The following is a 26,755-nucleotide window of genomic DNA, read 5'->3' on the forward strand; positions in this document are numbered from 1 at the left end:
CTTAGTTTATAATACAATAAAGTAGCACTTTTATAGTGCTCTGTTAACAAAAATATAAAAAGGTAACTGACTACGACTAATCGTAACTAATTGATAACTAACATCACCTAATAACGGTGACTCAACTAATTAGCATTCTACCTCTTCATTAACACTACATATGCAAACTGCTTATAAAAATTGATTTGTTTTTATAACATAATTGGATTATTTTAAATTAGAAATAAACTTAACAGATTAGAGGAGATGGTGTGTCAAACATGTAGGGTTGTCACATTACTTTGTAGGAAATAATTTGTATAATTAGTTTATACATGTAGCATTACTTTTTTTGAATAATAACGATTTAAGATGTGATTTAGTTCAAATTTATGATTGATAGGGCTTGTGTAGCAGCACCTGTGAGTTTGGGATAAATTATTTTTATACCCTTTCTTTTGGTGAGTTACTCTCACTATAAATTATTTTCCACGACCACCTAACTATAAACTAAAATAGAAAATGCTAAATGTATTTATATGTATTTCGCAGTGTTTATAAGTATTTCCATGTCCATAAATGATAAATGTATGCATGCATTTGTTGGCTGTGTTCATCAATTTTATTATCTTTTGATATATTTTTAATTAATTGTTTCCTGAAGTTACATCAATACCTTAACCATGGAAGGTCAAACTAATTAATTATTTCCTGAAAATAGAAAAATATAATTTGATGCCTCTTTTATGTGGCTTTGACCTCTCTAATTGCCACTCTAAATTAGTATATTAAACGTCGGTGATTAATTTGTCAAATTAGTGGTACTTCAAATAAATGTATTATCAAGTAATTGAATTAGCCGGCATTATGATTTTGATCGCACGAGTAAAATCATTAACATTTAGGCGATCAAAAGTTACCATATTATACATTCAAATGGTATATATATATATGTGTGTGTGTGTGTGTGTGTGTGTGTGTGTGTCATCTTTAATAACCACTCTAAATTAGTAATTATTGTATAATTACTCAAATAAAAAGTTACCATATTATACATTCAAATGGCTCGGTTAAGTTTGATATTGTTGAAAATTTTAATGTCAATATTCTTGGGTCAAAAGTATATATGATGATTTTGACTTAGATAACCTTCTCTTTAACTTCAAATAAATTCATTAATTCTAACCGTAAGTTAATGGTCCAATGATGGAAGAAATCATAACACATTTTGGAGATGCAGTTACATCGATATATCTTCTTGCCTCGTGATAGAAGAAATCATAACACATTTTGGAGATGGAGGATTGGAGGATTCAATTGTTTTCAACTATTTGATTGTTTTGTGGAGATTTTACTCTTGAATTCCCATCCTTGGAAAAAGTAATTGGTAGACAATGCTTGAAGATGGAGACATTTTGTCATGGAGTAAAAGCTTCATGTCAAAACAGAGCAACAACTCGTATCAACTTATCAAGATGGCAATTACACAAATCAAATTGATGTTCAATCTCATATTCAACTCAAAATTCGAGGCTTCTCTTGCTCCATAGAAAATACAAATCAATATGTGAGTGATGGCATCTCTGAGTTTGAAACCAAAATTGTAATGAGAAAACTGAGAATTCCGAAGTAAATTCATTGATACTTATGCAGTGCAAAAGAACAAACCCATACGGCCAAAGTCCTTTTCCGCTCAAGCCACCAGCATCTTCTAGCTTGATCTTTGATGGATGTGATAATTTAAAATACTTGTTTTCATCATCTATCGTCAGAAGTCTTTTCCAACCGGATCAGCTTGTGATATGGAATTGTCAGTTGATAGAAGAGATAATAGTTAAAGAAGAAGAAGAAAAAGAGATGATAGATAACATACTGTTCCCTAAACTTAAGTAAGTCTAGCTACTCTTCGAAGACTAAGAAGATTCTGCAATTCCACTGGAGATTTCGTTGAACTGTTCTCCTTATTCGAATTGGGGATTAAGAATTGTCGTATGATGAAGACAATCATCTCCAATTCTGAATGTGGTGAGATGACATCAAGCCAGGAACCTGGAGAAATGAACTCTTAAGGAAAACCTGAAATATAGATTTGTATTATCTCATTTATTTCTATTGTTATTATTGAAATTATAATTGAATTTTTCAGTTAAGACTCCCTAGTTTGAAGGAATTGGCAATCGAAAGCATGTAACGTATTGTGATTCATTAGAAGAGATATTCCAAGTGCATGAGAAAAGCTATTGCATAGTGGAGGAAATTGTTGCCAAGGAAGCAGTCCCTAGACTTGTGTTTTCCAAACTAACCAGTCTGACTCTATACATGCTACCAAATCTCAAAGGTTTATATGGAGGAAAACATACTTCAAATGGCCAGTTTTAAAAGAGTTGATATTTGTAGGATGTGAGAGAGTGGAGATATTAGCTTTACAATTTCAAAACTTCCGACAAACTCACCCAACACAACACAACCCAACCTCTGCTAAGCATCCTGCACTGAATGGAAGTTGACAATAACCTGCCAGAAAGCACAATCCTTAATTATCCTAACAAAGCTTCTTTGGATAATAGGAGAGCAAAGTCCGTCTTGTTTGGATCAGTGATGAAAGATTCACATTTTGCTCATAAAGCATAAGATTACAGAAAATATTAAAAGTAACTTTATGAATCTCTCAAAAGAATTATAATACTGCTTGGGTCAGGTGATTCTACTCTTCAACCTAATGAATGAAGCAGAATAAGAACAGTTTGCGCAACAGAAAAGCATTTATGTAAAGTACCTATTTTACTAGAATCAAACAAAGATTTTTGGGCCAATAATAGAGCCCATTTTCGTTTTCTATAGATTATTTGAATAAAGGCAATGATTTCCAGGAATCGTGTATCCTATATTTGTAGTAGATTTACTTTTAGCAACTTCAGGATTACCCTTAGCAAATCAATAAAAGCATAAATTAGATTGAGCAAGGTGTCAAGGAACATTCTAACTTAATGGAACAAAAAGTAAGATTGGCTGCCAAGACTGACGGGAATTCAATACAAATGTTCCTTGCATAGACTGATTTCTGAATTGGCTCTTTCTTGATAGCATAAAATGCTCAAACACGGCTCCCCACAAAACTTTTCCCTAAGATAATGTAAAATCATTGAACAAAGCATGGCAATATAGAGAAAGATTGTGTATTCTAGGGGACTATTTGCAAAGTGCTATGACAAACATTTTTGAGTTGTAAGAATTGGTTTCTGGGAACCTGAAATTAAATAGAAATGTCAGACACATTTTCTAGTTAACCTTAATGCAGGAGGGTAAATCAGCACATTTGATGGGCAAATGTTGCTGCATCTTGCTTGTTTCTCAAGATAAAGGAGATATTTTTAGAACAAAACAGAACAGATCAACTATAAGAACAGCATGAGTACAAAATGAAGAAAAAAAATTCAGCTATAAATCCCCATCATCTTGATTTCTGCTGTAGGATTTCTGCAAGATACTATGCACAAATTGTCTTACTTAAGAAAAAACTAGAGAAGCTCAAATCTTATTAACATAAAACCTCTTCATCCAATCAACAAAAGTTGGTTCAACCACCAATCAATAAGTGCATAATGCATGTTAAAAAAACCCTTGAAAACAAACAAAAATAATAAATCTATATTTTTGAATGAAGAAAATTGATCTTTTCTAAACACTACTCACCCTTTCCAGCATATGCATCAAGTACTAGATCTCATTCTTCTTCGCTGTTGACAGATCACATGTAACATCCATAATATTTGTCCTGCATGTTAGCTAGGACACTTGAAATAAGAAAATCCATTGCAACATATAGAATGAACTGCATATTGATCAAGTAGTAATCCAAGGGTCATTGAAACCAGTTCCAGCACGAAACAAATGTAGCTGGATAGTCCTTTAATTTTTTGTTACAAAGTCACGATAGTGACTACATCAGAGTTATGGATGATGATGAGAGTATAGAAACATACACTGTCAGCATTTCTCCATCAGTGGTTATTTGTTTTTAGTTCATACATAATATTCCTTAATATCATTCAATAGTAGGTCTACACTGTCAGAAAAGATTGCAACTGTGCTCTTCTTTGTTTTATTCTCTGTTTCTTTCATGATGAAGGACGATAAATCTTAAAATTAATCACACGTAGGAGATTAAAGTGAAAAGTTGATCCTGGAAAAATGGTTACAAGCATCAAACCATAATGTCTACTGGGACTGACACCACCAATGTATGTGCCTCTGTCTGCTACTAATGGCATTCTTCAAGAGTAAGTTGGCCATTACGTATCTAATATATGTATAGCAGAGTGAACTTAGAAAAAGACCTTGCAGAATGTATCATGTTCATAGCAGAAAACTTTTTCCTAATTTAGAGGCAGGAGTAGCCGAATCTAGAGCTAAATCAGAATGTGAACATAAAATCTAGAGCTGTTAAATACATGAAGTACTCTGCTCTGACCATGTCCAGGGAAATGGCTGTACAGCTTCAAGTATCCGCAAGGTCCTCTCACTAAACAAAATAAACATTCTAAATGTTAAAAGTAACATGAAACAATGAATTCTATAATACTGCTAATTATCCACCAAGTAAAGAATCAATGCATAGCGAAAAAACCAAACAAATAGTGTTTAGAAGCCAACCTGCACACTACCCTTTTCAAATAATACGATAAGACCAGAGCTCTAATACAGAAGACATCATGAGTAAAATCATTTCACTCATTCTTGTTAATGTACTGTGTATGGATACAAGTGTAATAGTTTTCCAAATGACCATATAAAATCAGACAGTATTGGTTTGAGCAGCTTAAAATATGTAGCTCAAGCATACAATGATGTGACAAAAACATCTATTACAAATAGTGAATATTGCAATAAAACTTTATCAGTTAAACAAGTATTTACATGCCATCAAGGGATAAGATAGACCTACTTATCTGAAGACAATGGATCCAGGCCTTGTTCTTCCACAAGTTGCTCCACAGTATCAAGAGTGTTTCCCGCCTTCAAAATCATATTTAATTCAACATTAGAATGCCCAACCAATCAAATTCATAAAATCAAAAGGAATGAATTTAATTAGTAATTGAATTGACCACATCGAGCCGCGGACCCAAGTAATGAATAGAAATATACCTAAGTTTCAAGGCATAAAGACTGAAACTCATCCTGTAATATGCAAAAGAGGCAACGTTTGAAATTAACAATCATAGCCTAGTAACAGCGTATTTAAATCCTTTAAAAAGCATAAGGGAAAATCATACCTCAATGTTTTCATGCAAAGAAGTAATCACCTGAAACTATACACCCATTTGTTCAAATTTCAAACATTAACCAAAACAAAATTTAAAAGAATTAAAAACAGGTCTGAGTAGGTGTTTAGAGAAGGGACCTGGATGAATAGGCGGTGGAGGCAGTCTTGCTCAGAAGCAGTAAAGTTATTGAATGCTTTGCCGAATTCCTTTTTCATTTCAAAAAAAGTTAAAAAAAATAGTGGTAAATAAGAGAATTGATAGTGAAAGTAAATGAAAAGAACGTAGAAAATTAAGCAGTGAAGAAAAGTTACTTGTTTTGAGAAGTAGTAAGAAGAGAACGAATTGCGAGCTTGAAAGACTTGTTAAGATCCGATTGTCTTGACCCGACGAGATCACCCATTTTCTCCATTTCTCACAAACTTACAGGTCAGAGCCGCGAAGGGGAAGAGAGTGTAGGAGCTGCGAGAGCGAGCAGGGGATAATGAAATGGGCCGAATTGAAATGGGCCTTTTCAGCAAACAAAACATCCTCAAGGCCTAAATCTGAGTATTTCTGTTTTTAAATATATAATAATGTTTTGCTTACAATTGAGTCATATAAACACACAAAAATTATACAAAATTTATGTAAAATAACTATTCTATCATTTTTTTTTTTTTTTTTTTGTCTATTTGTATGATTCAGTTGTATGCATAGTATCACTCATAGATATATCATATAATTCCAGTGATGTAAAGATATATCATATATTTGCTTTCAAGAATTCAAAGGAACCATTTGGAAGTGTGAATAGTAACAGTGAGATTTTATATATCCTGCAAACATTTTTATCTATAAAAATAGAGGACAAACAAAGCAAAACAGAGCTCTTCTATTTCCATTCCCTTGTTTTCTATCAAACTTTGACTAAACAAACAATAATAGTTTCAACATGTGCAATAATTATCTATACAGGCTGTATAGACAGTTTTGTTTATATATTGGTAAACAATTTGCTATTTATCACCTCACTCATCAAGACTTTAGCATTATGTTATCACCTAAATTATATATGCTTACATGTACTTCATTTTTAACGTAGATCAAACTATTAAACATGCTTACTTGTATTATAATTTTATGAGTAAACAACCTATTCCCACTCGAGGTTGGCGAAATCCTAAGTTAGTACCCCTGATTACATTTATCCCAATTCTCACCCTTAAGGTAACATTGTTAGCAGTTTTTAGGTTACAAATGGTGCAATTATCATAATGCGCTTAATAAATAAATTAATACAATTATAAATTTACCATTTTATTTTTAATTTACTTCAATAACACATTTGGCGACTATGCACCCTCTCGATTTTTGCTCAATTTGGGCTATTTTCGATGGTGTTGAACCCCCTAGTCACCTTCATCACCTTTCGCATAGTCCGTCATCTAAACCCCTTTGGTTCCCGACTCATTAATTAGCCCCTCCGATCACCGGTGCTGTTTGGTTCAAGGTTTCTTGTTTTTTGCTAGATTCCGATAGTAAAAATCCAATTAAACACCACCACTTCAACCGACGTCTTCAACTCTATAAAACCCTTATGTCCCTACCAACTGTTTAGTCGTTATTTGCCGGCTGAGAGGTTTGTGTTCATCACGTTTTTGGTGAAGTAGTAGACGGCAAACTGTGAGTTGTCATGGTTGGGAAGGTTAAGGATTTTGTGCGGGGGATGCGAGGAGTCAAATGGTGGTGGTGGTTGGGGTTGTAGCCACTCAAAATGGCCAAAAACCAGAAAAAATAATCGCATGTCACGGCTATCATGGTCGGCAATCGACAAGTGTGAAAGGAAAGGTTTTGTAGAGAGAATGATGTGGGTTTGAATGGTGGTGACAAAGATGCTTTTGGGTGAAAGAATCGCCGAAAAAGGACGAAAAAGGCCAAGGGTGACGTCTGCTAATGGGTGTTACCTCCTAAAAAATAACCAATTTACCCCTTCACCGTTAAATCAAACAGTTTTCTGTTACTTTAAGGGTGTGAATCTAGAATGAATGCAACCAGGGGTACCAACTTAAGATTTCGCCAAACCTCGAGTGGGAACATGTCGTTTACTCATTATAATATATATAGCCAACATACGATACAATATACATAAATAAGTTATGTAAGTTATAAATGCGTAGTACTTAATTTTCAACTTTATCAGCTGTAACGTCATGGAAATGAAATGAATAAATTAAGTGGCAATATTTCGTTTTCATTTGTGGTTAGTTTTTATCAGTGAATTCTTGGGAAAATTGTGGTCTCAGAAAATCATATATCATCTATGAAAAACACACTAACAACAAAGAAAAATATGAAGATTCTAAAACAGAAAGTAAAGAGTCAGTACTGAAGCACTTATTTCCTTCTCATTTTTTCTGAATACAATCTGTCTTTTACATTCACAATGTATAACGAAAGCAGGTCACGTGCTACCTCATTTCTCTAGAATCCTAGCCGCACATTCTATGTTACACAGGTTTACTCTAACCATTGGATTGTTTACGTTGATGCAAGTTGCATGGCCACTTGTCAACTTGCATAACTAAAGAATAACAACTCATGCAACTTGCATAACAAAAGAGTAACAGCCTTGCCAACTTGCACAACAATATCAACTGCAACTTGTCAATTTGTTCAACTGATTTTGATCCACTGGCAGTTTGTTGAGAGATATGCAGAAAGTGTTGATATTCAGGAACTGAAAACTTTAGCTACTTGAGCTGAAGCTTGCTATAGTTTACATCGTCCCTCAAGCTGAAGTTCAAGCATTCATCCAAGCATATTTTCGTAAAAAAAACTTGTAATCATTTGTAAAAGAAACTGTAATCATTTGTTATGTTCCTGATCGTCCCTCTCTCTGAAGTCTGTAGCTTGCCCTAAACCCGATCGTCCCTCAAGCAAGAACAAGGAAGAGGGAGCATAGGAAGCTAAATGAAGTTGATCACGTAAAGTGCAGAAACGAGAACCAGAGAGGGGTTTCGTCAGGATGTCAGCTACTTGAAAAGCAATAGCAACATATTGGACGACAAGCCGTTTGGAACAAACCATCTCACGAACGAAATGGACATCAATTTCAATGTGTTTAGTACGGGTATGGAAAACAGTATTTGAAGCAAGAGCTGCCGCACTAGTGTTGTCACACCAGAGAATAGGGATGCCAGGAAGGGAGATGCACAGTTCTTGAAACAAGTATTGAAGCCAAGCAATTTCAGTAGCAGCTTGGGCAAGAGCTCGATACTCAGCCTCAGTGGAAGACAAGGCGACAATAGATTATTTTTTGGAGCACCACTGAACCAGATTGGAACCAAGGAAAATGCAATATCCAGTGGTAGAATTTCGATCATATATATTTCCTGCCTAGTCAGCATCAGTGTAACCTTCAAATTGCAAAGTGTCACTTTTGGTGAAAGTTAAACCATAATGAAGAGTCCCTTGAATATACCGAAGGATATGTTTACAAGCTTGCCAATGATTCACGATTAGAGCTTTAAAGAATTGGTTGAGTTTGTTAACTACAAACGACAGGTCAGGCCGTGTGAGAGTAAGGTATTGGAGTGCACCAATGAGACTTCGATAAAGTGAAGGCTGATCAAATAGTGGACTATCATCAAGGGATAATTTGGAACCGAGGATCATTGGTGTGGAGCAAGGATTGCAATTTTGCATTCCATGTTTGACGAGCAGATCTTGCGCATAGGAGATTTGATTTAAGAGCAAACCAGAAGAGGTATGGTGAACCGCAATGTTAAGGAAAAAGTGTAGTTTACCGAGTATCTTAAGACCAAAAGTGTGGTCAAGATCTTGAACAATTAGATTTAGCAGCTTGGGATCATTTCTGGTAAGGACTATGTCATCTACATAGACTAAAAAATATAGTTTAGTAACTCCTTGATGGTAAAAGAATAAACTGGAATTAGAGGTGGAATTTTGGAAGCCGTGAGACTGAAGTGCAGCTTTCAATTTATCAAACCATGCTCGAGGGGCCTGCTTTAATGCATATAGAGCTTTATGTAACTTGCAAACGTGAGTATGATGATGTTTGTCAATAAAGCCTTCTGGTTGTGTCATGTAAACAGATTGAGAGAGGTCTCCATTTAAAAACGCATTATTTACGTCCACTTGCTGCACATCCCAGCCATGGTGAACTGCCAAGGTGAGAATGACTTTGATGGTGGAGGCTTTTACAACAGGAGAGAAGGTCTCAAGATAGTCTATACCAAGGGTTTGATGAAAACCCTTTGCAACAAGGCGAACCTTATACCTTTGGAAGCTGCCATCAGCATTGGTTTTAGTACGAAATACCCATTTGTTACTAACCAACATCATATTGGGAGAGTAAGGCACAAGGGATCCGGTGTGGTTATTTTGCAATGCTTCAAATTCAGAGATCATAATTGCATGCCAAAGTGGATCTTGCAAAACTGCTGAAACTAATGAAGGTTTTGTAGGTGTAGTAGTGTTTGTAGTGGTACTAAGCAGAGCAGCAGCCTTTGCTCTTGTAATCATGGGATGAAAATTTTGTAGTTTCGGAGTAGCAAATGCAGACGTTGATGTTTGTAAAGAGTGTGAAAAGTTTTATGGGCGAAGATCAACCTCCAAATGAATAGGAGTAAAATGTGAGGAAGGAGGAACTGACGGTGAGGAAGAAATGGAGTTTTGGTAGTGGTTTTCAGTAAGAGGTTTTGAAGCAGATAAGAGTGATAAAGGTAGTTGCCAATGGGACTGTGTGGTTGTGGAATTGGGCTGTGGTATTCTAGAAGAAGTAGAGTTTGTATCAAAAAAACCTTGAGCAAAAGGAAAACAACTTTCATTAAGCTTAACACTCTGGATAGTGTAGACTCTGCCATGTTTGTTTAAACATAGGTAGCCTTTGTGATGTGAACTATATCCCAACAATACGCATGCTTCAGAGTGAAAAAAAAACTTTTGTTTTGATAAGGCCTGATAAAAGGGAAACATTGACATCCAAAGGTTTTGAGTGTTGTGTAATTATGAGCCTTTTTTAATAGCATTTGGAAAGGATTGCTATGCATCAATGTAGCTGAGGGTAGTCGGTTTATTAAATACACTGCTGTGTGAAAAGCAAACCACTAGTAACGAAGTGGCATGGAGGCTTGAGCTAGAAGTGTAAGTCTAGTTTTAGTGACATGGCGATGCTTGTGTTCAACTTTGCCATTTTGATGGTGAATATGGGGACATGGATGATGAAAGTGAATGCTTGTTGAGAAAAATAAGTGGCCAGAGGTTTGAATTCACCGCCCCAATCAGACTGAAAAACTTTAACTTTCTTGTCAAATTGTTGTTCCATAAGCTTAATGAAAAGAGTGACAGTGGCACAAACTTCAGATTTAATTTTTAAAGGATAAATCCAGGTGTATCTGGTATAATCATCCACATACAGTAGATAGTATCTAAAACCAGTAACTGAAACAATTGGAGCTGGTCCCCAAACATCTACAAACACCAACTCGAAGGATTCAAGAGATTTAGAAGAGGTTGAAGGCTGGACTGAGAGATGAAGTTTTCCATACTGACAAGCTTCACAAAAGTGAATTTTATTTATATCAGCATGATGCTTTACATTCATATTGTTCACAATGGTTTTAAGAATAGAAGCATGAGGGTGGCCTAATCTTCTATGCCATAACAACACAGTATCGTCACTTAGTTTAGCTGGAGCAGTTTCTGTCAGTTTGGTGACGTTATTTCCAAATTGAAACTTGACTAGAGCACATGAAGTAACATGCAGAGACGGTTGAGGAATCATTTCAGTGGATTGACAAGGAAGTGTCTTGACAAGGCTGTGCAGAGAGTCACCTTCTACTTTATTTTCAGTCTTCCCGACGGTTGGTATTGTAAGCCGGTACAAGCCTTTATTCAGAACTCCTTGAAGCAGAGTTTTCTGTGACAGCTTGTCCTTAATAATACATCCATCAGTAGAGAACTTAACAACAACATTATTGTCTTTTTTAATTTTAGAGATACTGATAAGAGCTTGAAAGTATACATTTTATTGGTGATTCAATTGGATTATTTGTGGAAAAAGGTGTTTAATTGTTGGAATTTGAATTTATTATTTCATAAATACGTTTTACGGGATCACGGGTGTATTTTGAGTATTTTCAGGTTCAAACCGATATTTGAAGGAAAAAGAATGATGTCAATGGAATTCGTGACAAGTAGGAACAAACGATGCAAGAATCAGAGTTGAAACGAGAAAGTTGTGACTCGTCGAAACTACAACGTAAAATCTGGAAATCCTTTAAGATGAGCATGCATCGATGTTTTGATCATAACTTGAGCTGTGGTAATCGGAAATTGACGATTCTGGTGGCGTTGGAAAGCTTATTCAAAGAGCTACAAAGTTCATGTTGATGACTTTACCAAATTCTGAAGTTCACGGACTCTGGGGACAGAAAGAACGATCGCCGCAGCGATCGTTTCTCATCGCCGCAGCGATGGGTCTCGGGCCTATTTGGGTTATTGCATTCTCCTAATCCGAATTTGAGTGGGTTAAGGATTTTAATTCTTTTCCTAAGTAACTTGAAAACCCTAGACTATAAATAAGGATTTTTAATTAGTTTTAAGGGGGATTTTAAAGAAGGAAAAAGGACGGCCACTACTTTGGAGATCGGAATTCTTGCGATTCTCGTTCACAAATTAGAGAAGTGTTTCTATTTTCCATTCTTGAACTCATGTTATTCAATATAATGGTTGTTTTCATTACTGTATTTATGAACTAATTCTCTTTCTAGGGCTAAAGATGTAGCCCAATTTATGAATATGTGTTGACTTTATTGTTGTTAATTCTTATTGAGCATTAATTCTAAGTTTTATTATTGTGTGTAATGCTTTCAATTCTTAAGGATCCGAGAGTTGAATGATATCATGGGTTGGGTTGAGATCGAGAGATGAAACCTAATTTGTCTAAGGTAATAAAACCATAGATTGAGCGAACGCTAGAGATAGGTTACCGCGATCTGTGAGGCTCCGGGAAATTCCATAGATCTTAATGATCTCTTAGCTCCTAAATCCATTTTAGAGATAACTTGGGTTGTTGCTTAAGGGTTAATTTGCTAATTGCTCGAGAGAGAGTTGGTGGAATATTAGGGGATTTGGCTTTTAGAATAGGCTTAATTAGGTTAACAACAAATATCAATACATAGGATTAAATTGGTGCGAAATCTATGCCCTAGGTTTAGTCATATTGATTTTTACTTCAAAGTGTTTACAAGTTCTACTTTTATTCAGTACTTAATTTTTAGTTGTTAGTTTATTTACTTTTTCATTAAATTCATTCTTAAACTTCAATTTAATCATATAGCAATAGAATATAATAGTTTGGTACTTGGTAGGTAGTTCCCTTGGGATTTGACACTCATTTACTCAAGTTTTACTACTTGCACGATTTCGTACACTTGCGAATAGCCTGTCAGATACTGAGTAAATTTTTTGTTACATGAGGTACACAGAGTATATTCCGAAGGTAAATGGATTTGTTCAGATAATTTGAGGGAAGAGTGGTCATACCTGTGTGTGAGATTTCAAGGTTTTGTCCATTTCCAACTTGTAAAGTTTCAGGACCATTATACTGACTTTTGAGAGATAGATTCTGCAAGTCATGAGTGATATGGTGAGTTGCTCCTGAGTCAACGAACCAATTCGGATCCATGACTGTAAAAGAAGTAGCCATTTGTGAAAAATTTCCATTCTGATGGTTATCAAAAACTATTTCAATACCACGTGTGGCTGAACCTGAAGGTTGCTACTGTTGAGAGGTGAAGGCATTTGGCTAATACTTCAGTGCTGGAGACTGATTACTTATAGTGTCCATGGGAACCAAGGAAGATTGGTTCGTATAGTAAGGTGCAGAGCATGTGTTAGCAAAGTAAGCTTGTGTAGGAGAAAAAATTGGTGCAGATTAATACCTATGATTCTGAGTACCATGAAAATTTGTATCAAATCTGTGATAGTATTGGAGTGCCATGTGTCCAGTTTTCCCACATAGTTGACATATCATTCTTGGTTTATAAAAAATTCTACCTCTGCCACGGCCTCTTCCAAAGCTTCTAATAGTTTGATGCATGTCTCGACCACTTCAATAGACATTCTGTGATTCTATCTATCCTTGAGATTGTTCATACACAGGTTGGTTTGGTTGATGAGCTATTACATTTGAGTTCCGTTGATGTGGCTGAGAGTTCATAGTCTGTTTATTTGCAAGAAAGACTGCTGCTTCATGAAATCCTATATACGCTGAGTGTTGTTTCTCCAACCTCACCTCATGCTTGTGTAATAGGAACTACGCTTCTTAAAGAGAAACATCTCCACTTCATGAGGTTAAATTCGCTACAACTACATCATACTCGGTTCCCAGGCCGTCAAGAATGTACATAAGCAACTCTTCATCGTTAACAACTACTCCACTGGCAGTTAAAGATCCAGCAACTTCTTTCATTTTCAGTACATAGTCATTGATGCTCAAATTTTCTTTTCTAGTTGTTTGTAGAAGATTTCGCAGATGCAGTATTCTAGCTTTCGAATCAGTAAGAAAATGCATTTCTAAAGTTTTCCAAACATCAAAACTTGTTTCACAATTTGCTAATACCTAAACATTGTTTTAGAAATGGAAGATATCAACCAGCCAAACAGAAATTGATCTAAATTTTTCTAGATGGTGTACTCTATGTTAACAGCTTTTCCAGAGTTATCATTTTGAGAGATTAAGTAAGGTGAAAGACAAAATTTATCACCTACAACAAAACCTTCCAGTTCGTAGGCTTTCAATGCAGCGAGTACTTGTGACTTCCAGTGGGCATAGTTCTTCTCTCCTAGTTTCACGGTGATGTTTGGTAGAGTATTTTCCAGAGGAAAAGATGATACCGAACTTGAGATCTTTCCATCAGTGTTGATGTAAGTTGATGTAGAGGACTTAGGATCAGCCATTGACGTTTGTCAATTAAGGCTCTGATACCATTAAAAAACACACTAACAATAAAGAAAAATATGAAGATTCTAAAACAGAAAGTAAAGAGTCAGTACTGAAGCACTTATTTCCTTCTCATTTTTTCTAAATACAATCTGTCTTTTACATTCACAATTTATAACGAAAGCAGGTCACGTGTTGCCTCATTTCTCTGGAATCCCAACCGCACATTCTATGTTACACAGGTTTACTCTAACCATTGGATTGTTTACGTTGATGCAAGTTGCATGGCCACTTGTCAACTTGCATAACTAAAGAATAACAACCCATGCAACTTGCATAACAGAAGAGTAACAGCCTTGCCAACTTGCACAACAATATCAACTGCAACTTGTCAATTTGTTCAACTGATTTTGATCCACTGGCAGTTTGTTGAGAGATATGCAGAAAGCACCGATATTCAAGAACTGAATACTTTAGCTGCTTGAGCTGAAGCTTGCTGTAGTTTACAATCTGTTGTGAAGGCTAAAGAGAAAGCAAAGATACATATTTGGATCCGAAACTCAAAGGAATAATTAAAAGGAGAAAAGCTATAAGAATCTTTTGATATTGACTAAGTAGAGATATCATATACAATATTATTATCCACATTCCTTTGTATAATTGGACCACCATCCTCGTGTTTTATTATATTATATAAAGGTTTTGATGCCATAAAAGGTAATGCCAAATACATGGCAAAAAAATATCTTAGTATAAACGTCAAATAGGAAATGAATTATTATCTTGGGAAGGAAGATATTGATAATCAAATAAAAAAAGTCCTGCAAAAATAGACAAAAAATATTCACTTTTCCAAATAACATTTCAATATCGCAAAACTATAATTATTTCAAGCCAAATTTCCTTTGGGAAACTTATAAGGAATGTAATTAATTAAGAAAGTTGTCAATATCTTATGATATTTTAATTAATTATTTATATGTTTTTTTTTTTTTTTTTTTTTGGCTACATGCAAATCAAATATTACAATGTTTAACCACCAACTTGTGGCCAAATGGATAGAGGGGCATATGGTTGAAACTTGAAAGTATCCCTATCCCGGTTTTTAGTTCAAGTTGTACCAAGGCGTGGCCAATTACCTTACCTTCAAATAAAAAAATATTAAGATGTTTTATTTTTCAAAGTTCAGCTGTCCAAAAACTTTTTACAGCAGTGGACTTATAACATAAAATTTGTAATTTATAAAGCGAACCATAATTTGTTAAATATAAAGTTCTTTTACATAAGGACTATAACTAATTAAACTCAATTTTCTCACTTTCTTCTTTCAAACAGTTTGTTGAGATTACGAGTGTGCAATATGCTTAGATTATATTAGGCAAATTATAATATGGGTCTGAATACTTCAGATATAACGAAAAATTCTGAACACAGGAATTAATTGTGCAAGAAGCAGTGACAAAACTCCTGCAATCACAACCTCAGTAAGAGAAAAAAGTTTTTATTTTTTTATTTTTTTTCACTATTCTTCATTTTAGTAAATTTAGTATTTACTGGTTTCATTTGGATTACTGATTTTAATCTGAGGTTATAGTCAAATAGAATTAATTTAATGAGCTAAAATATTAAATCTATCTTGCTAATTCATGGCTTCGAATGTGATATACAAGTTTTTGACAGTATACTTGATCATCTTGTTGAGCTGCCTGGGCTGGTCATGATGGGCTCACCAATTGCTCCAATATTTCTAACAATTAATTATCATTGTTTGAGCCAAAAAATAATCGATCAGGCAGAAGTTGTCGCGGAGAGGTATGTGAATGTCAATTGCCCGCTCGGACGATTAAGTCAAATACAAAATCAAAAAATGTAGCAAAACAGAGTGTAAAAGTGATGGAATTCGTGATTCTTTAGAACTAAGTCTTTTATGGCCCTTAGCAGGCCCCCCTTGCGGGGAAATTATATAACCTCATCCTCGAGATAATATGGAGTGTTTGTAGGGCTGTTTGGCCATGAATTCTGGTGGCATCGCGGTGCCAAGCAGGGTGGCTGATGGTCACGTTCTTAATTAGACATTTCAGATATTTATTTTGTTATTGGATTGTGATTCATATGCTATTTTTTTTAATGGGTTTGAAAGGTTCAAAATGATTTTTGGACCTTAAAATATAGATCATATAAAAATAGAGTAAACAACATATTCTCAGTCGAGGATTGGCGAAATTTTAAGTTGATACATTTAGTTGTATTTATTCAAAATTCTCACCTTTAAACTAATATTGTTAATGGCTGTTGGAGGTGGTTGAAAATAATGAGTGAGGTCTGCAAGTAGAGGTATAAGTTTTGTAAAAGTTGCAAGGAGTCCAACCATGATTTTGGAAGTGATTTTGGACTTGGGAATTGGTCAAAAAAAAAGACAAACTATCGGCTTGAACACTACCTATGTGAGCCCCTTTTTGTTAAAATGTGCCCACTTTCTATCAAAGAAAGCTTCAATGCATTTTAGAGTTCTAGCGTGTGCTTTGCTACAGTAAATTATTGGGATCTGTTAAAATAAAGACAACATCCTTCCTTCTACCATTTCAACACGAAGTCATTTACACCTAACATTATGCTTGACAAATTAATTATTTCTTTTTAATGCACTAAGCACTATGTTCCATAAGTCGTTCAAATAAATTATCTAGAAACGTCTAGTCTTTTCTCATATTACAAGATGTAGGACAAGTCATACAACTGTATCTGTATGAATAAAAATATGCTCAGGGTGGGTTGGGCGGAAAACACCGTATAGGAGCAACAAAGGTAGAGATTTCGAGCGGCAGAGAGATTAGGAAATGGAAGAGGCTAAAGGAGTGGTGAAGCACATGTTACTCGCTAGGTTCAAAGACGAGGTACAATCAGAAGAAATTGATCAGCTCATCAAAGGCTATGCTAATCTCGTCAATCTCGTCGAACCCATGAAGTCTTTTGAATATTAATACGATAAACACTCAATATACGATCTTGTTTAGCTTATTGTTTATATGGGTTATGGGGTTTATGAGTTTTGGAAAATCCTACTATGGTATTTTTAATGGCGCCTTATTGAAAGATTATAATACTCTTTCTGGGATTTAAAAGCATTGCACTTTACATTCTGTGAAGAATTTACCAAACCTTCTGTTATTTGTCTCTTAATCTTTTCATAAGCATGTTTTGATGCAAATCTTGAGACCTGGTGGCTCATTGTAGTAATCGTATAGCTGCCAGCCTGCCCTTATAGTTGTTTAACCAATTACGCTTATAATATACTTGTCTGGATCTACACAATTTCTGGAAAATTGCGATGTTTAAAACAATAACTTAGTGTGGTTTTGGTACCTGAGTTAAAAAAATCTTGACCCTTTTGCCATTTTGTTATGTGTTGCAACAGGGGCAGGGTTGTGAGTATTGAGAATCTGCATCAAGGTTTCACTCATATCTTTGAATCTACCTTTGAGAGCGCAGAGGGTGTTGCAGAGTATATAGCTCATCCTGTGCATGTTGAATTTGAAAACTTGTTCCTGTCCCATTTGGATAAAGTTCTATTGATAGACTACAAACCTACTACTTTGCGTTCATGAATTGTGCTGGTAATGCATTCATCAACTTTTTGCTTTTGTTATCCCTGGATATTAGGTACATTGTCTTGAATAAGATTGGAGAATCATATAAATGTAATGCTGATGACGGTGATGGTGAAATACATTGTGCTGTAAATCTAAATTTAAGAGAATAAATGGATACTCTCAAATTCTGTCTCTTTCTTTCCACAATTCAGCTTTTGGAATGTTTTTAGATTATCAATTGAACTATGTTGATGAAAGATATTGGTCATCTGGGCCCCTCATTATCCATGTGTTCAATCAGTATATGCGTGCTTCTACTTTTGCTCTCCAAAGTTATTCATATTTAAGGCTGATGCTGATCCAATATGTTGTTGAGATATTAACTTATTCTGGTGAGCACACTGTGCAAAATCGTTACTGCTAAGTGAATGACTAGGTGGAGTCTGCACATAATGTTAGTAGAGAAAAAAAATATTTGAAGTTATTGACTGCAAAATGGTCTTAAAACTTTATTATATTAGAATCTTTGTTGAAATCCATACTTGATGGATACATCTGCCACTGTGACTCAAGCAATTGGTGTCTTGCTGAGGCTGTAAGAAAATATGAAAGTCACAAAGATGGATATGAGGGATGTATTTATAAGGATTTAAGAAAGACAAAATACATTTGGAGTAATTTATTGATGATTTGATTTCATAGTTACTAATTTGTTAGAAACAAACATGTTTCAACGGGGTATAAGGTTAGCAATAACCAAAATAATACTACAAATGTTATTTAGGTCCTGGTTGCCCTTCAGGACTGAAGGATCCGCCGGAAGCCCTTTTAATTCATCATCACAATCGCCGGCTTCATCCATGGAAGCTGAAGCTGATAAATTGGCGCCCATTGGATCACCAGTTTTCAAGTATTGTTGAGCATCATTAAGGTCACCAATGGCATTATCATAATGCTCAGAGCAAGTTCCGTATCTCTCCTTAAGTTTACCATTAGTTGCTTTTGGGACTAATGATTTGATTAGTTGAAGGGTTTTTGTAGCATTAGAACTTGCCAAGTCAATAGTGATTTTGGCTAGACCTGGAAGATCTGCAGTACTTGCTCCAGGAATTTGATTAAGAACCCCCAAGCAAAAAGAAGGATTCTGTGTCTTGGAACAAATATCATTAACAACACCCTTTGTCACCTTCACATTTACCCTTGCTAATGAAGGTGCAACGAATAGCATCATCCCCAGTAGAATTGAAGCCTGAAAGAAGTAGCCTTTGAAAGAAGCCATTTTGTGCTTTTTGTTTCTTCTTAAAAGTGTTTGGAGAATTATGGCTACAGGGAGACCTTTATGTAATGGATCAAAAGGGAGTCTTCTTTGTAAGGGAAACGCACCTATATATATATGACAGATTTGCGTTTATGTCTTTAGATTATAGAAATACTATTATGCATTTAATAGTATTTCTATTTTTAGTACAGGAGCATTAATGCTTGGTAACATCTAAACCAAAATATGCATAGAATCATTGCTATTCATGGTAACATCTAAACAATCAAGCGAAAGTTACGAAACTGCCTCATATTTAACTTTAAATCATTGCTATTCATGGTAACATCTAAACCAAAATATGCACAGAATCATCTTAGTTTCAACAATTAATCATCTATTATGAACCGAATATAAATATAGACTAATGCTATTTATGTCAAGATAATCTCAAATTTCACGTTCCTATTGTCGCCATACGTGGCATAGTCATATCATCTAATATGTCATCACCTAGGTTTTAAAACTTGGCCCGAGGCATTTCTTCTTCAAAACCCCTAACGTATTAGCCACCAATTGTTTGTCAATCGTTGTCCTAATTTTTAAGGTTTGCCATGAGTAATAAAATTGGTAATCCGGCCCGGTGAAGGCCCCAAGTCCCGGTTGAACCGTGTCAAATTTTAAAACACTAGTCATCACTTTATTTACATAAGATATATTATTTAACACATCATCACCTTAATTATGTATTAATACTACTACATTTGATGATGCATTTATAACTTTAAAAGTTAGTTTGGTCATGCAATATGCTCCTACCTCATATATTATATAAAATTCTCCCTTTCTCCAAACTAAGCTAACCACAAAATTCTCTCTTCTTTCTCATGCAAACACTCAACGTTACCTACATCTTCATTTATATTTATTTATACATAAACATAATTTAATGTTTCCATTCACTTAATTGGTAACATGAGAGTTATCTAAAATTTAGTGGAGCTACTGAGGCAATCTATAGGATTTGAATGATAGGATTACTGTGTTCTTTCGAAACTCAGCGATGATTAAAGGTCTGTTAATTAGATTCTTTTCTTTTCTTTTTTATGATCTATGTTTATGCATCACATTATTAATATGAATCTCTTTTGACTTAGATTTATTGAGTGGATGGATTGCTGTTGTGCTGGAATTGAGATGAACAATATTAATGGCCACAGCTTCATTTTCCAGTTTCTTCAATTCTTCCTTGTAAGGATGTTATAATTCAACATCCAAGAACTAAATCTTGTGAACTTCTTTCTCAACTTCCTTCTTCTATTCCCCTAGACTTGGGGTAAATATTTATATATATATTCATTCATATGCGTAACTCTTTTTAATTACTTATATATAAATATTTCAATTATATAACTAATTACCTTATTTCATAATTATTCAGGATTAATCATTCACAAACCTGGATTTCAAACCATCCAAGCTAGATAAAGTTCTCTAATAGCTCAGATGCAGATGTTATGAAGGTACCCTACTAAGAACATTCATATCCATTGACATAACGCAGAATGGATGTGCATCCGTTGCACATTTCTCCGCTTTAAAAATTGATCTAACGTCACTTTTCTTTCGATAATTTTCAGGAAACAGTCTGGACTAAGGTCTTCATACCAGTGGTGGGAGGACTAATTGAGCTATTGGCACTTAGCAAATAAAGAAGTATACACTACCCTCTCTCCTTATTCTTTTTGTTTAACATATAAGATTAGTTTGAGAAACCGAACTAGACATTGCTTACAACTAGTTAGTTGTATGTGTTACCGCTGATGCATGATAATTTCAGGTACTTGAAGATCCACATGTGATTGATTTTATCACAGTGCGATGCAGCAGATCAATGGATGGTCACTACACGCAACATGGATGCTAGTTTCTCATCACCAGTTAATAATGTGCATTAGAATGGACGGTCAGATTCAATCTCAGATTGCAGTGACCAGATTGATGATGAGGATGATGCCAAGTATCAGAGGCAAGCGGGGAAGGGACCTCAATTTAAAAACCTTGTAGCTGAGAGGAAAAGAAGGAAGAAGCTTAATGATAGGCTTTATGCTCTTCAAGCTTTGGTTCCTAAAATTTCAAAAGTAAATCATTCTTCTTTTTACTTTCATATTATATTTTCTAACAGTAAATTGTATCAGTATTATAGAATGATTGGATGTTTGATGTTTTCTGATGGATAAAGATTCAATCCTTAGTGACGCAATAACTTTATAAAGGAGTTGCTAAAGGAAATAAAAGAGCTTCAAGATGAACTAGAGGAGCATTCAGATGATGAAGGGACTCCCAAGAACAATACTGCAAGCATGAATGTTAACCACAACATCATGAAGCCATAGATTTTCAGTCAAACAGCTGCTTCAGGTAATAGCAGTACTCTTCCTAAAGTGCAGAATCAAGACCTAGAAATCACTAATGACAAGACACAACAAATGGAGGCAATGTACTCTAAAATCTCAACATAATATCTCCTTCCTCTCTGTAATTAGAATTTCAATATGTCAAATTTATTGTACAGTTGAAGGTGCAAGTTGAAGTGGCTCCATTAGATGGAAACGAGTTCTTTATTAAAGTGTTTTGCGAACATAATTCTGATGGATTTGTAAAATTGATGGAAGCTTTGAATTCATTGGTTCTGTAGGTGACAAATGCAAATATAACCCATTTTAGGGGACTTGGTTCTAATGTGTTCAAAGTAAAGGTAAAATTATGAACACATTTTAGATACCAAAACTAAACTACTCTCTTAATATTAGTTGTTCCAATTATTATGAACTTCTTGGTGGCAGAAAAAAAGTAGCGAGATGGTTCGAGCTGATCATGTGAAGGATTCTTTGCTGGAGCTAACAAGAAACCCGTCTAGAGTATGGCCTCATGAGATAGCAAAAACTTCAGATTGCATCAACGGAGTGGAGTATAATCCTCCTCCTCCTTATCATCATCACCAAGAGCACCACCTTCAAAATCACCGTATGAGTTTTTACCACCTTCACAAATAAAAAAGATTATGGTAATGGTTAGAATAAGAGGGGCTACAGTGGAAAATGCTTCTATTCGCAGGTTTATGTTCGGTGGTGGGGGCGGCCGTCATGGTGGTGGTGGTGGAGGGAATAGTTTTCGCTGATTTTATAACAGTTGTTGAGAATTTGGGATGAAGCCATTGGTAATGAGAATGGGTGGAGAGAAGATGAAAAGTGAATGGAGGTGTAAATTTAAGGGTAAAATGAATGCTATAGAGCGAAAATAATTGCAAGTTTCGAGTGGTTTAATAATTCAAATAATAAAATTTTAATGATCTATTTAACAATGAATAACAAGTGTATCAAGTGAATTATATTTTGCAGGATAATAACTGGCAAAGCGGCCCATCCCGATCCACCCACATAAAAATAAAACTTGCTTTGTGTGGTGTCATATCGTGTGCAAAGGAACATCTTTCATCTTATTCTCCATGTTCTCTTCTCAGTTCTCAGAATCTCTCTAATCAGTTTAGTTTAGAATTTGATCCTATTTAATTTTAATTTGTCAGTTTAAAAGGTAGTTAAAGTCCATGCAATATGCTCTTGCCTCGTATATTATATAAAAGAGTAAACGACATATTCCCATTTGAGGTTTGGCGAAATGCTAAGTTGGTATCTCTTGGTTATATTTATTTCAGATTTTTACCCTTAAAGTAATACTATTAGCAATTTTTAGGTTACAGAGGATACAATCACAATAATGCCCTTAACAAATAAATTAATAAATTATGTTTTAACCCCTAAATTAGTACAATTACTAATTTATCATTTTATTTTCAAATTACTTCAATAACACCCTTGGTGACTATAAACCTTCTCGATTTTTGCCCGATTGGACTCTATCCAATGGCGTTGAACCCCTTGGTCACCTCCATCACCTTCCCCATAGTCTACCATCCAAAACCCCTTTGATTCTCAACACATTGGCCCCTCTGCTTGCAGATGTCATTAGGTTCAGGGTTTCCTTATTCTTCGCTGGATTTCGGTCGATTCCGATGGTAAAAATCCAATTGGACACCACCACTGCAATCAATGTCTCCAACTGCACAAAACCCCTATGTCCCCACGAGAGTCAGCGGTGGGTCATGCCGGCCCACAGCACGACACGAAAAAAGCATGGCACAACAAGGCATGGCACGATAAAAAAGCACGGCTCACGACATGAAAAATATGTGAGTCGTGTTGTGGGCCTTAAAAAAGGCACGTGAGCTGGCACGGTACAACACGAAAAAAATTAAAAAATGTGTTGTTGAAGATATATTTGAAGATTTTAAGAATTTAGAAATTAATGAAAATGAAGATGTATAATAATTCTTAATCCTAATTTCTATGTTTGTATTTGTAATTTATAATTATAACTTATAAGTAATACAAAGTGTTGGAATTCAATTAATATTTCAATGTCTCATTATTTTATTATATTTCATAGTGATTGTACATTTTTTTAATTAATATAAATACAAAATGTCACTAAATATAAAATATAAAATATTTTTATAATAATTATTAATAATTAATCAAAATTACCATAATTTATAAATATTAAAATTAAATATTTTTACAAAGCACGTGGGCTGGCCCAAGGCACAACTCACTATATATCGCGCCGTGTCATACACCTTCAAATTTGGTGGGCAACACGGCACGATAGGGCACAAATTTTTGTGAGCTAGGGCACAAATTTTTGTGGGCCTTGGCACAGCATAGCCCACGGCACAAAGGGCCTTGAATTTTTAGGCATGGCATGACATGGCCCACCGCCACCTCTAGTCCCCACCAACCATTTAATTGTCGTTCTTTGGCCAAAAGGTTCGTGTTTGTCACGTATTTGGTGAAGTGGTGGATGACAAACAGTGAGCTATAGTGATTTGGAAGGTTAGGGGTTTTGTAGGGGGATTCGAGGAGTTAAATGGTAGTGATGGTGGGGGTTGTTGCTACTCAAAGCGGCTAAAAACCGACAAAAAATAGTCTCATGTTAGGACTATCGTGGCTGATGATCGGAGAGTGGTGAGGGTTTGTGAAGGGTAAGGTTTTGTTGAGGGGAGGATGAGGTTCGAATGGTGGTGACAAGGGTGATTTTGGGTGAAAAAATCATCGAAAAAGCGCAAAAAACACCGACGGCGATGTCTGCTAACGTGCACCAAAGCATTATTAGAGGTGGCAATCTACTAACGTGTGTCACCTCCTGCAAGACCAATTCACCCCTTCACCATTACATCACACACTTTTCCATCACTTTAAGGGTGGGAATCTGAAATAAATGCAACTAGGGGTACCAACTTAGGATTTTGCCAAACCTCGGGTGAGAATATGTCATTTACTCTAATTTTATATATAGTACAAATTGTTATACACATGGTTATTTCACTACTTTTTTTTTTTTTTTTTTTTTTTTTTTTTTTTTGATAATTTTATATATAGTACAGCTTAGATGGTTTTATAGAAAATTAACTAAACCCTGGAGATATGCAATAATCCATAACCCCTTATGGATTCATACAAGAATCAGATATTTGAATAGACATTCTTAAGAGAAAATTGACGTAAAGAGTAAAGACCAACCCTACTGATGAAGGCTTCATGTCTGACTCTTTTCACATAAATAATAACAAAAGCATCAAAAGATATTGAGTCCCTTCTTCGTAATTTTATTTACTGTTTATTAAATTAGTTTCTTATCTGCACATAATAATCATATATCATTGCCATTGGAGATATCAAACTTCTATAGTCATATTTTTCAATACAACGAAACCAAAAACATTAGCAAAGCTCGCAGAGATTTGCATAGAGGCCATGGAATGGTTGTAAATTATTTTCAGCTTGAAATTGATAGAAAGAAAAAAAAATTTAAACCCCTAACTCAATTTTACCCTTAATCATTAAATACTATTTGTATAAAATATTATAATATAATAGCTTTTGATCAACTTAGAAACAATTAAAGCAAGAATGTATACATCTAACGCAATCTCATTCTCGTTTAGGTAATATAAATCTGATATTGTTACCATATATGTACATTCAGTGGCGGATCCAGCCACTTTAGCCCACCCTCAAAATTTTTTTTTTTTAATATTAATATGTAAATTTATATATTTTGGCCCACCCTAACAAAAATATTAATAGACAAAAATAGTAATGTATAATAAATTTTTATTTTGGCCCACCCTAAAAGAAATTTCTGGATCCGCTACTTAATACATTCACATGCATGATTTTATTGTGACACTTAAATTTGATGCTATTAGAACAATTAATACCCCTTGGGTACATTAAATTAATTTACCATTTTATTATAATATTAATGTGATTCACATTTTTAATGTTAACATTTTAATTAATTGTTGAATGGAGTAAAATGATAATGAAACTGAAGTTTCCAGTAAATGTTACTATATATATTAACTTCCTTTGTTGCTTATGGACTATAACTTTAGAGAGTAAAATAATCACTTAAAAGAAAAAACAATGAGGACCACCAAACTTTCAATGCTTTTTTTCCTTCTTCTTGTTGATTGTGTTATCAGGTAATGTATTCTTCTTAATATTATGAATCAAGTTTTGTATTTTTCATTATTTTTCATTATTTACATATAATGTTTAATTGATTTACTGATAAGATGATTTTATAACATGAATTATATAGATACTTTATTAAATATAATGTTTTTTCGTCTTTTAACTATTGCTCTAATGTTTGATTCATTTATATGCTGATGTGATTTTAATAAAATTAATCATATATATGTTAGCATGGTAGGTCTATATTAGTTATTTTAAGTTAATAATATGTATTATTACTCTATATATTTTACAGCTATAGTTGACTTGATAATTGTAATTTATAGGGACAATGTTTGATGAAGCACAGGCACATACCTTTTCTCGGGAATTGTACAAAGGCTCAATGTCTTAATGCTTGCATGAATAAGTATAAGGTTTCACCTAAAATCATTATCAATGCTGGATGTTATGATACGATCCTCTACTGATGTTATTCAAAGGTCCCATTAACAAAGAAAATTTAAGGGAGAATGACATTTTCCCACCCAAGGTTCGCTGAAACAACACTTTCCCACCTTTCAAATTTCAAAATTACACTTCCCACCATTCGTTAGGTTCTGTTATATTTTCTGTTAATATTTTATTAAAAAGATAAAAATATCCTTAAATATTTGATTTTATAATTTTTTAATCAGCCAAAAAGTTAAATATTAAAAATCCAAAATATATATATATATATATATTTAATCCCTAATGCTATAGAATTGTTTAAAGTTAAATTGCCGCAATATTTATTTATTTATGTCATCAATATTATTCAATAATTTACTAAATTTATAATGTTTCTCATAATATAATATTTTTTATTTTTACTAATTAACATAGAAAAACAATATTCTATTTAATTAAATAAACAAAGGAAAAAAGATATATTTACACTTAAACTAATAAATGATCGAGTAAAGATTTTGACTTATCTAAATTTTTATTTATAATAAACTAATTACGAAATAAACAATTTAAGGGTGTTTTCATATTTTCAGTCAAATATTAACAAAAAACACTAACGAAACCTGACGAAGGGTGGGAAAGTGTCATTTTGAAACTTGACGGGTGGGAAAGTGTCGTTT

The 26,755-nt window shown here is 34.4% G+C and overlaps 3 protein-coding genes and 1 pseudogene across 3 annotated transcripts in view; 3 read left to right on the forward strand and 1 right to left on the reverse strand.

Annotated features, from left to right (window-relative positions):
- The window catches only part of LOC116138611 (alpha-L-arabinofuranosidase 1-like), a 99,340-nt gene that overhangs the window by 52,846 nt on the left and 19,739 nt on the right, over positions 1-26,755 (forward strand). The window lies entirely within an intron of this gene.
- Positions 17,007-17,798, forward strand: LOC116138608 (stress-response A/B barrel domain-containing protein HS1-like). The gene is made up of 2 exons (XM_031424317.1): positions 17,007-17,169; positions 17,608-17,798. Exons 1-2 carry the CDS (start codon positions 17,031-17,033, stop codon positions 17,796-17,798), a joined length of 330 nt encoding a protein of 109 aa, XP_031280177.1. The 5' UTR covers positions 17,007-17,030.
- Positions 18,514-19,062, reverse strand: LOC116138609 (pectinesterase inhibitor-like). Its single transcript, XM_031424319.1, has one exon. The coding sequence runs from the start codon at positions 19,060-19,062 to the stop codon at positions 18,514-18,516; it is 549 nt and encodes a 182-aa protein (XP_031280179.1).
- Positions 20,559-22,253, forward strand: LOC116138610 (annotated as a pseudogene).

This window comes from Pistacia vera, unplaced genomic scaffold, assembly GCF_008641045.1.
Source record: "Pistacia vera cultivar Batoury unplaced genomic scaffold, PisVer_v2 Contig342, whole genome shotgun sequence".
Classification (NCBI taxonomy): Eukaryota; Viridiplantae; Streptophyta; class Magnoliopsida; order Sapindales; family Anacardiaceae; genus Pistacia; species Pistacia vera.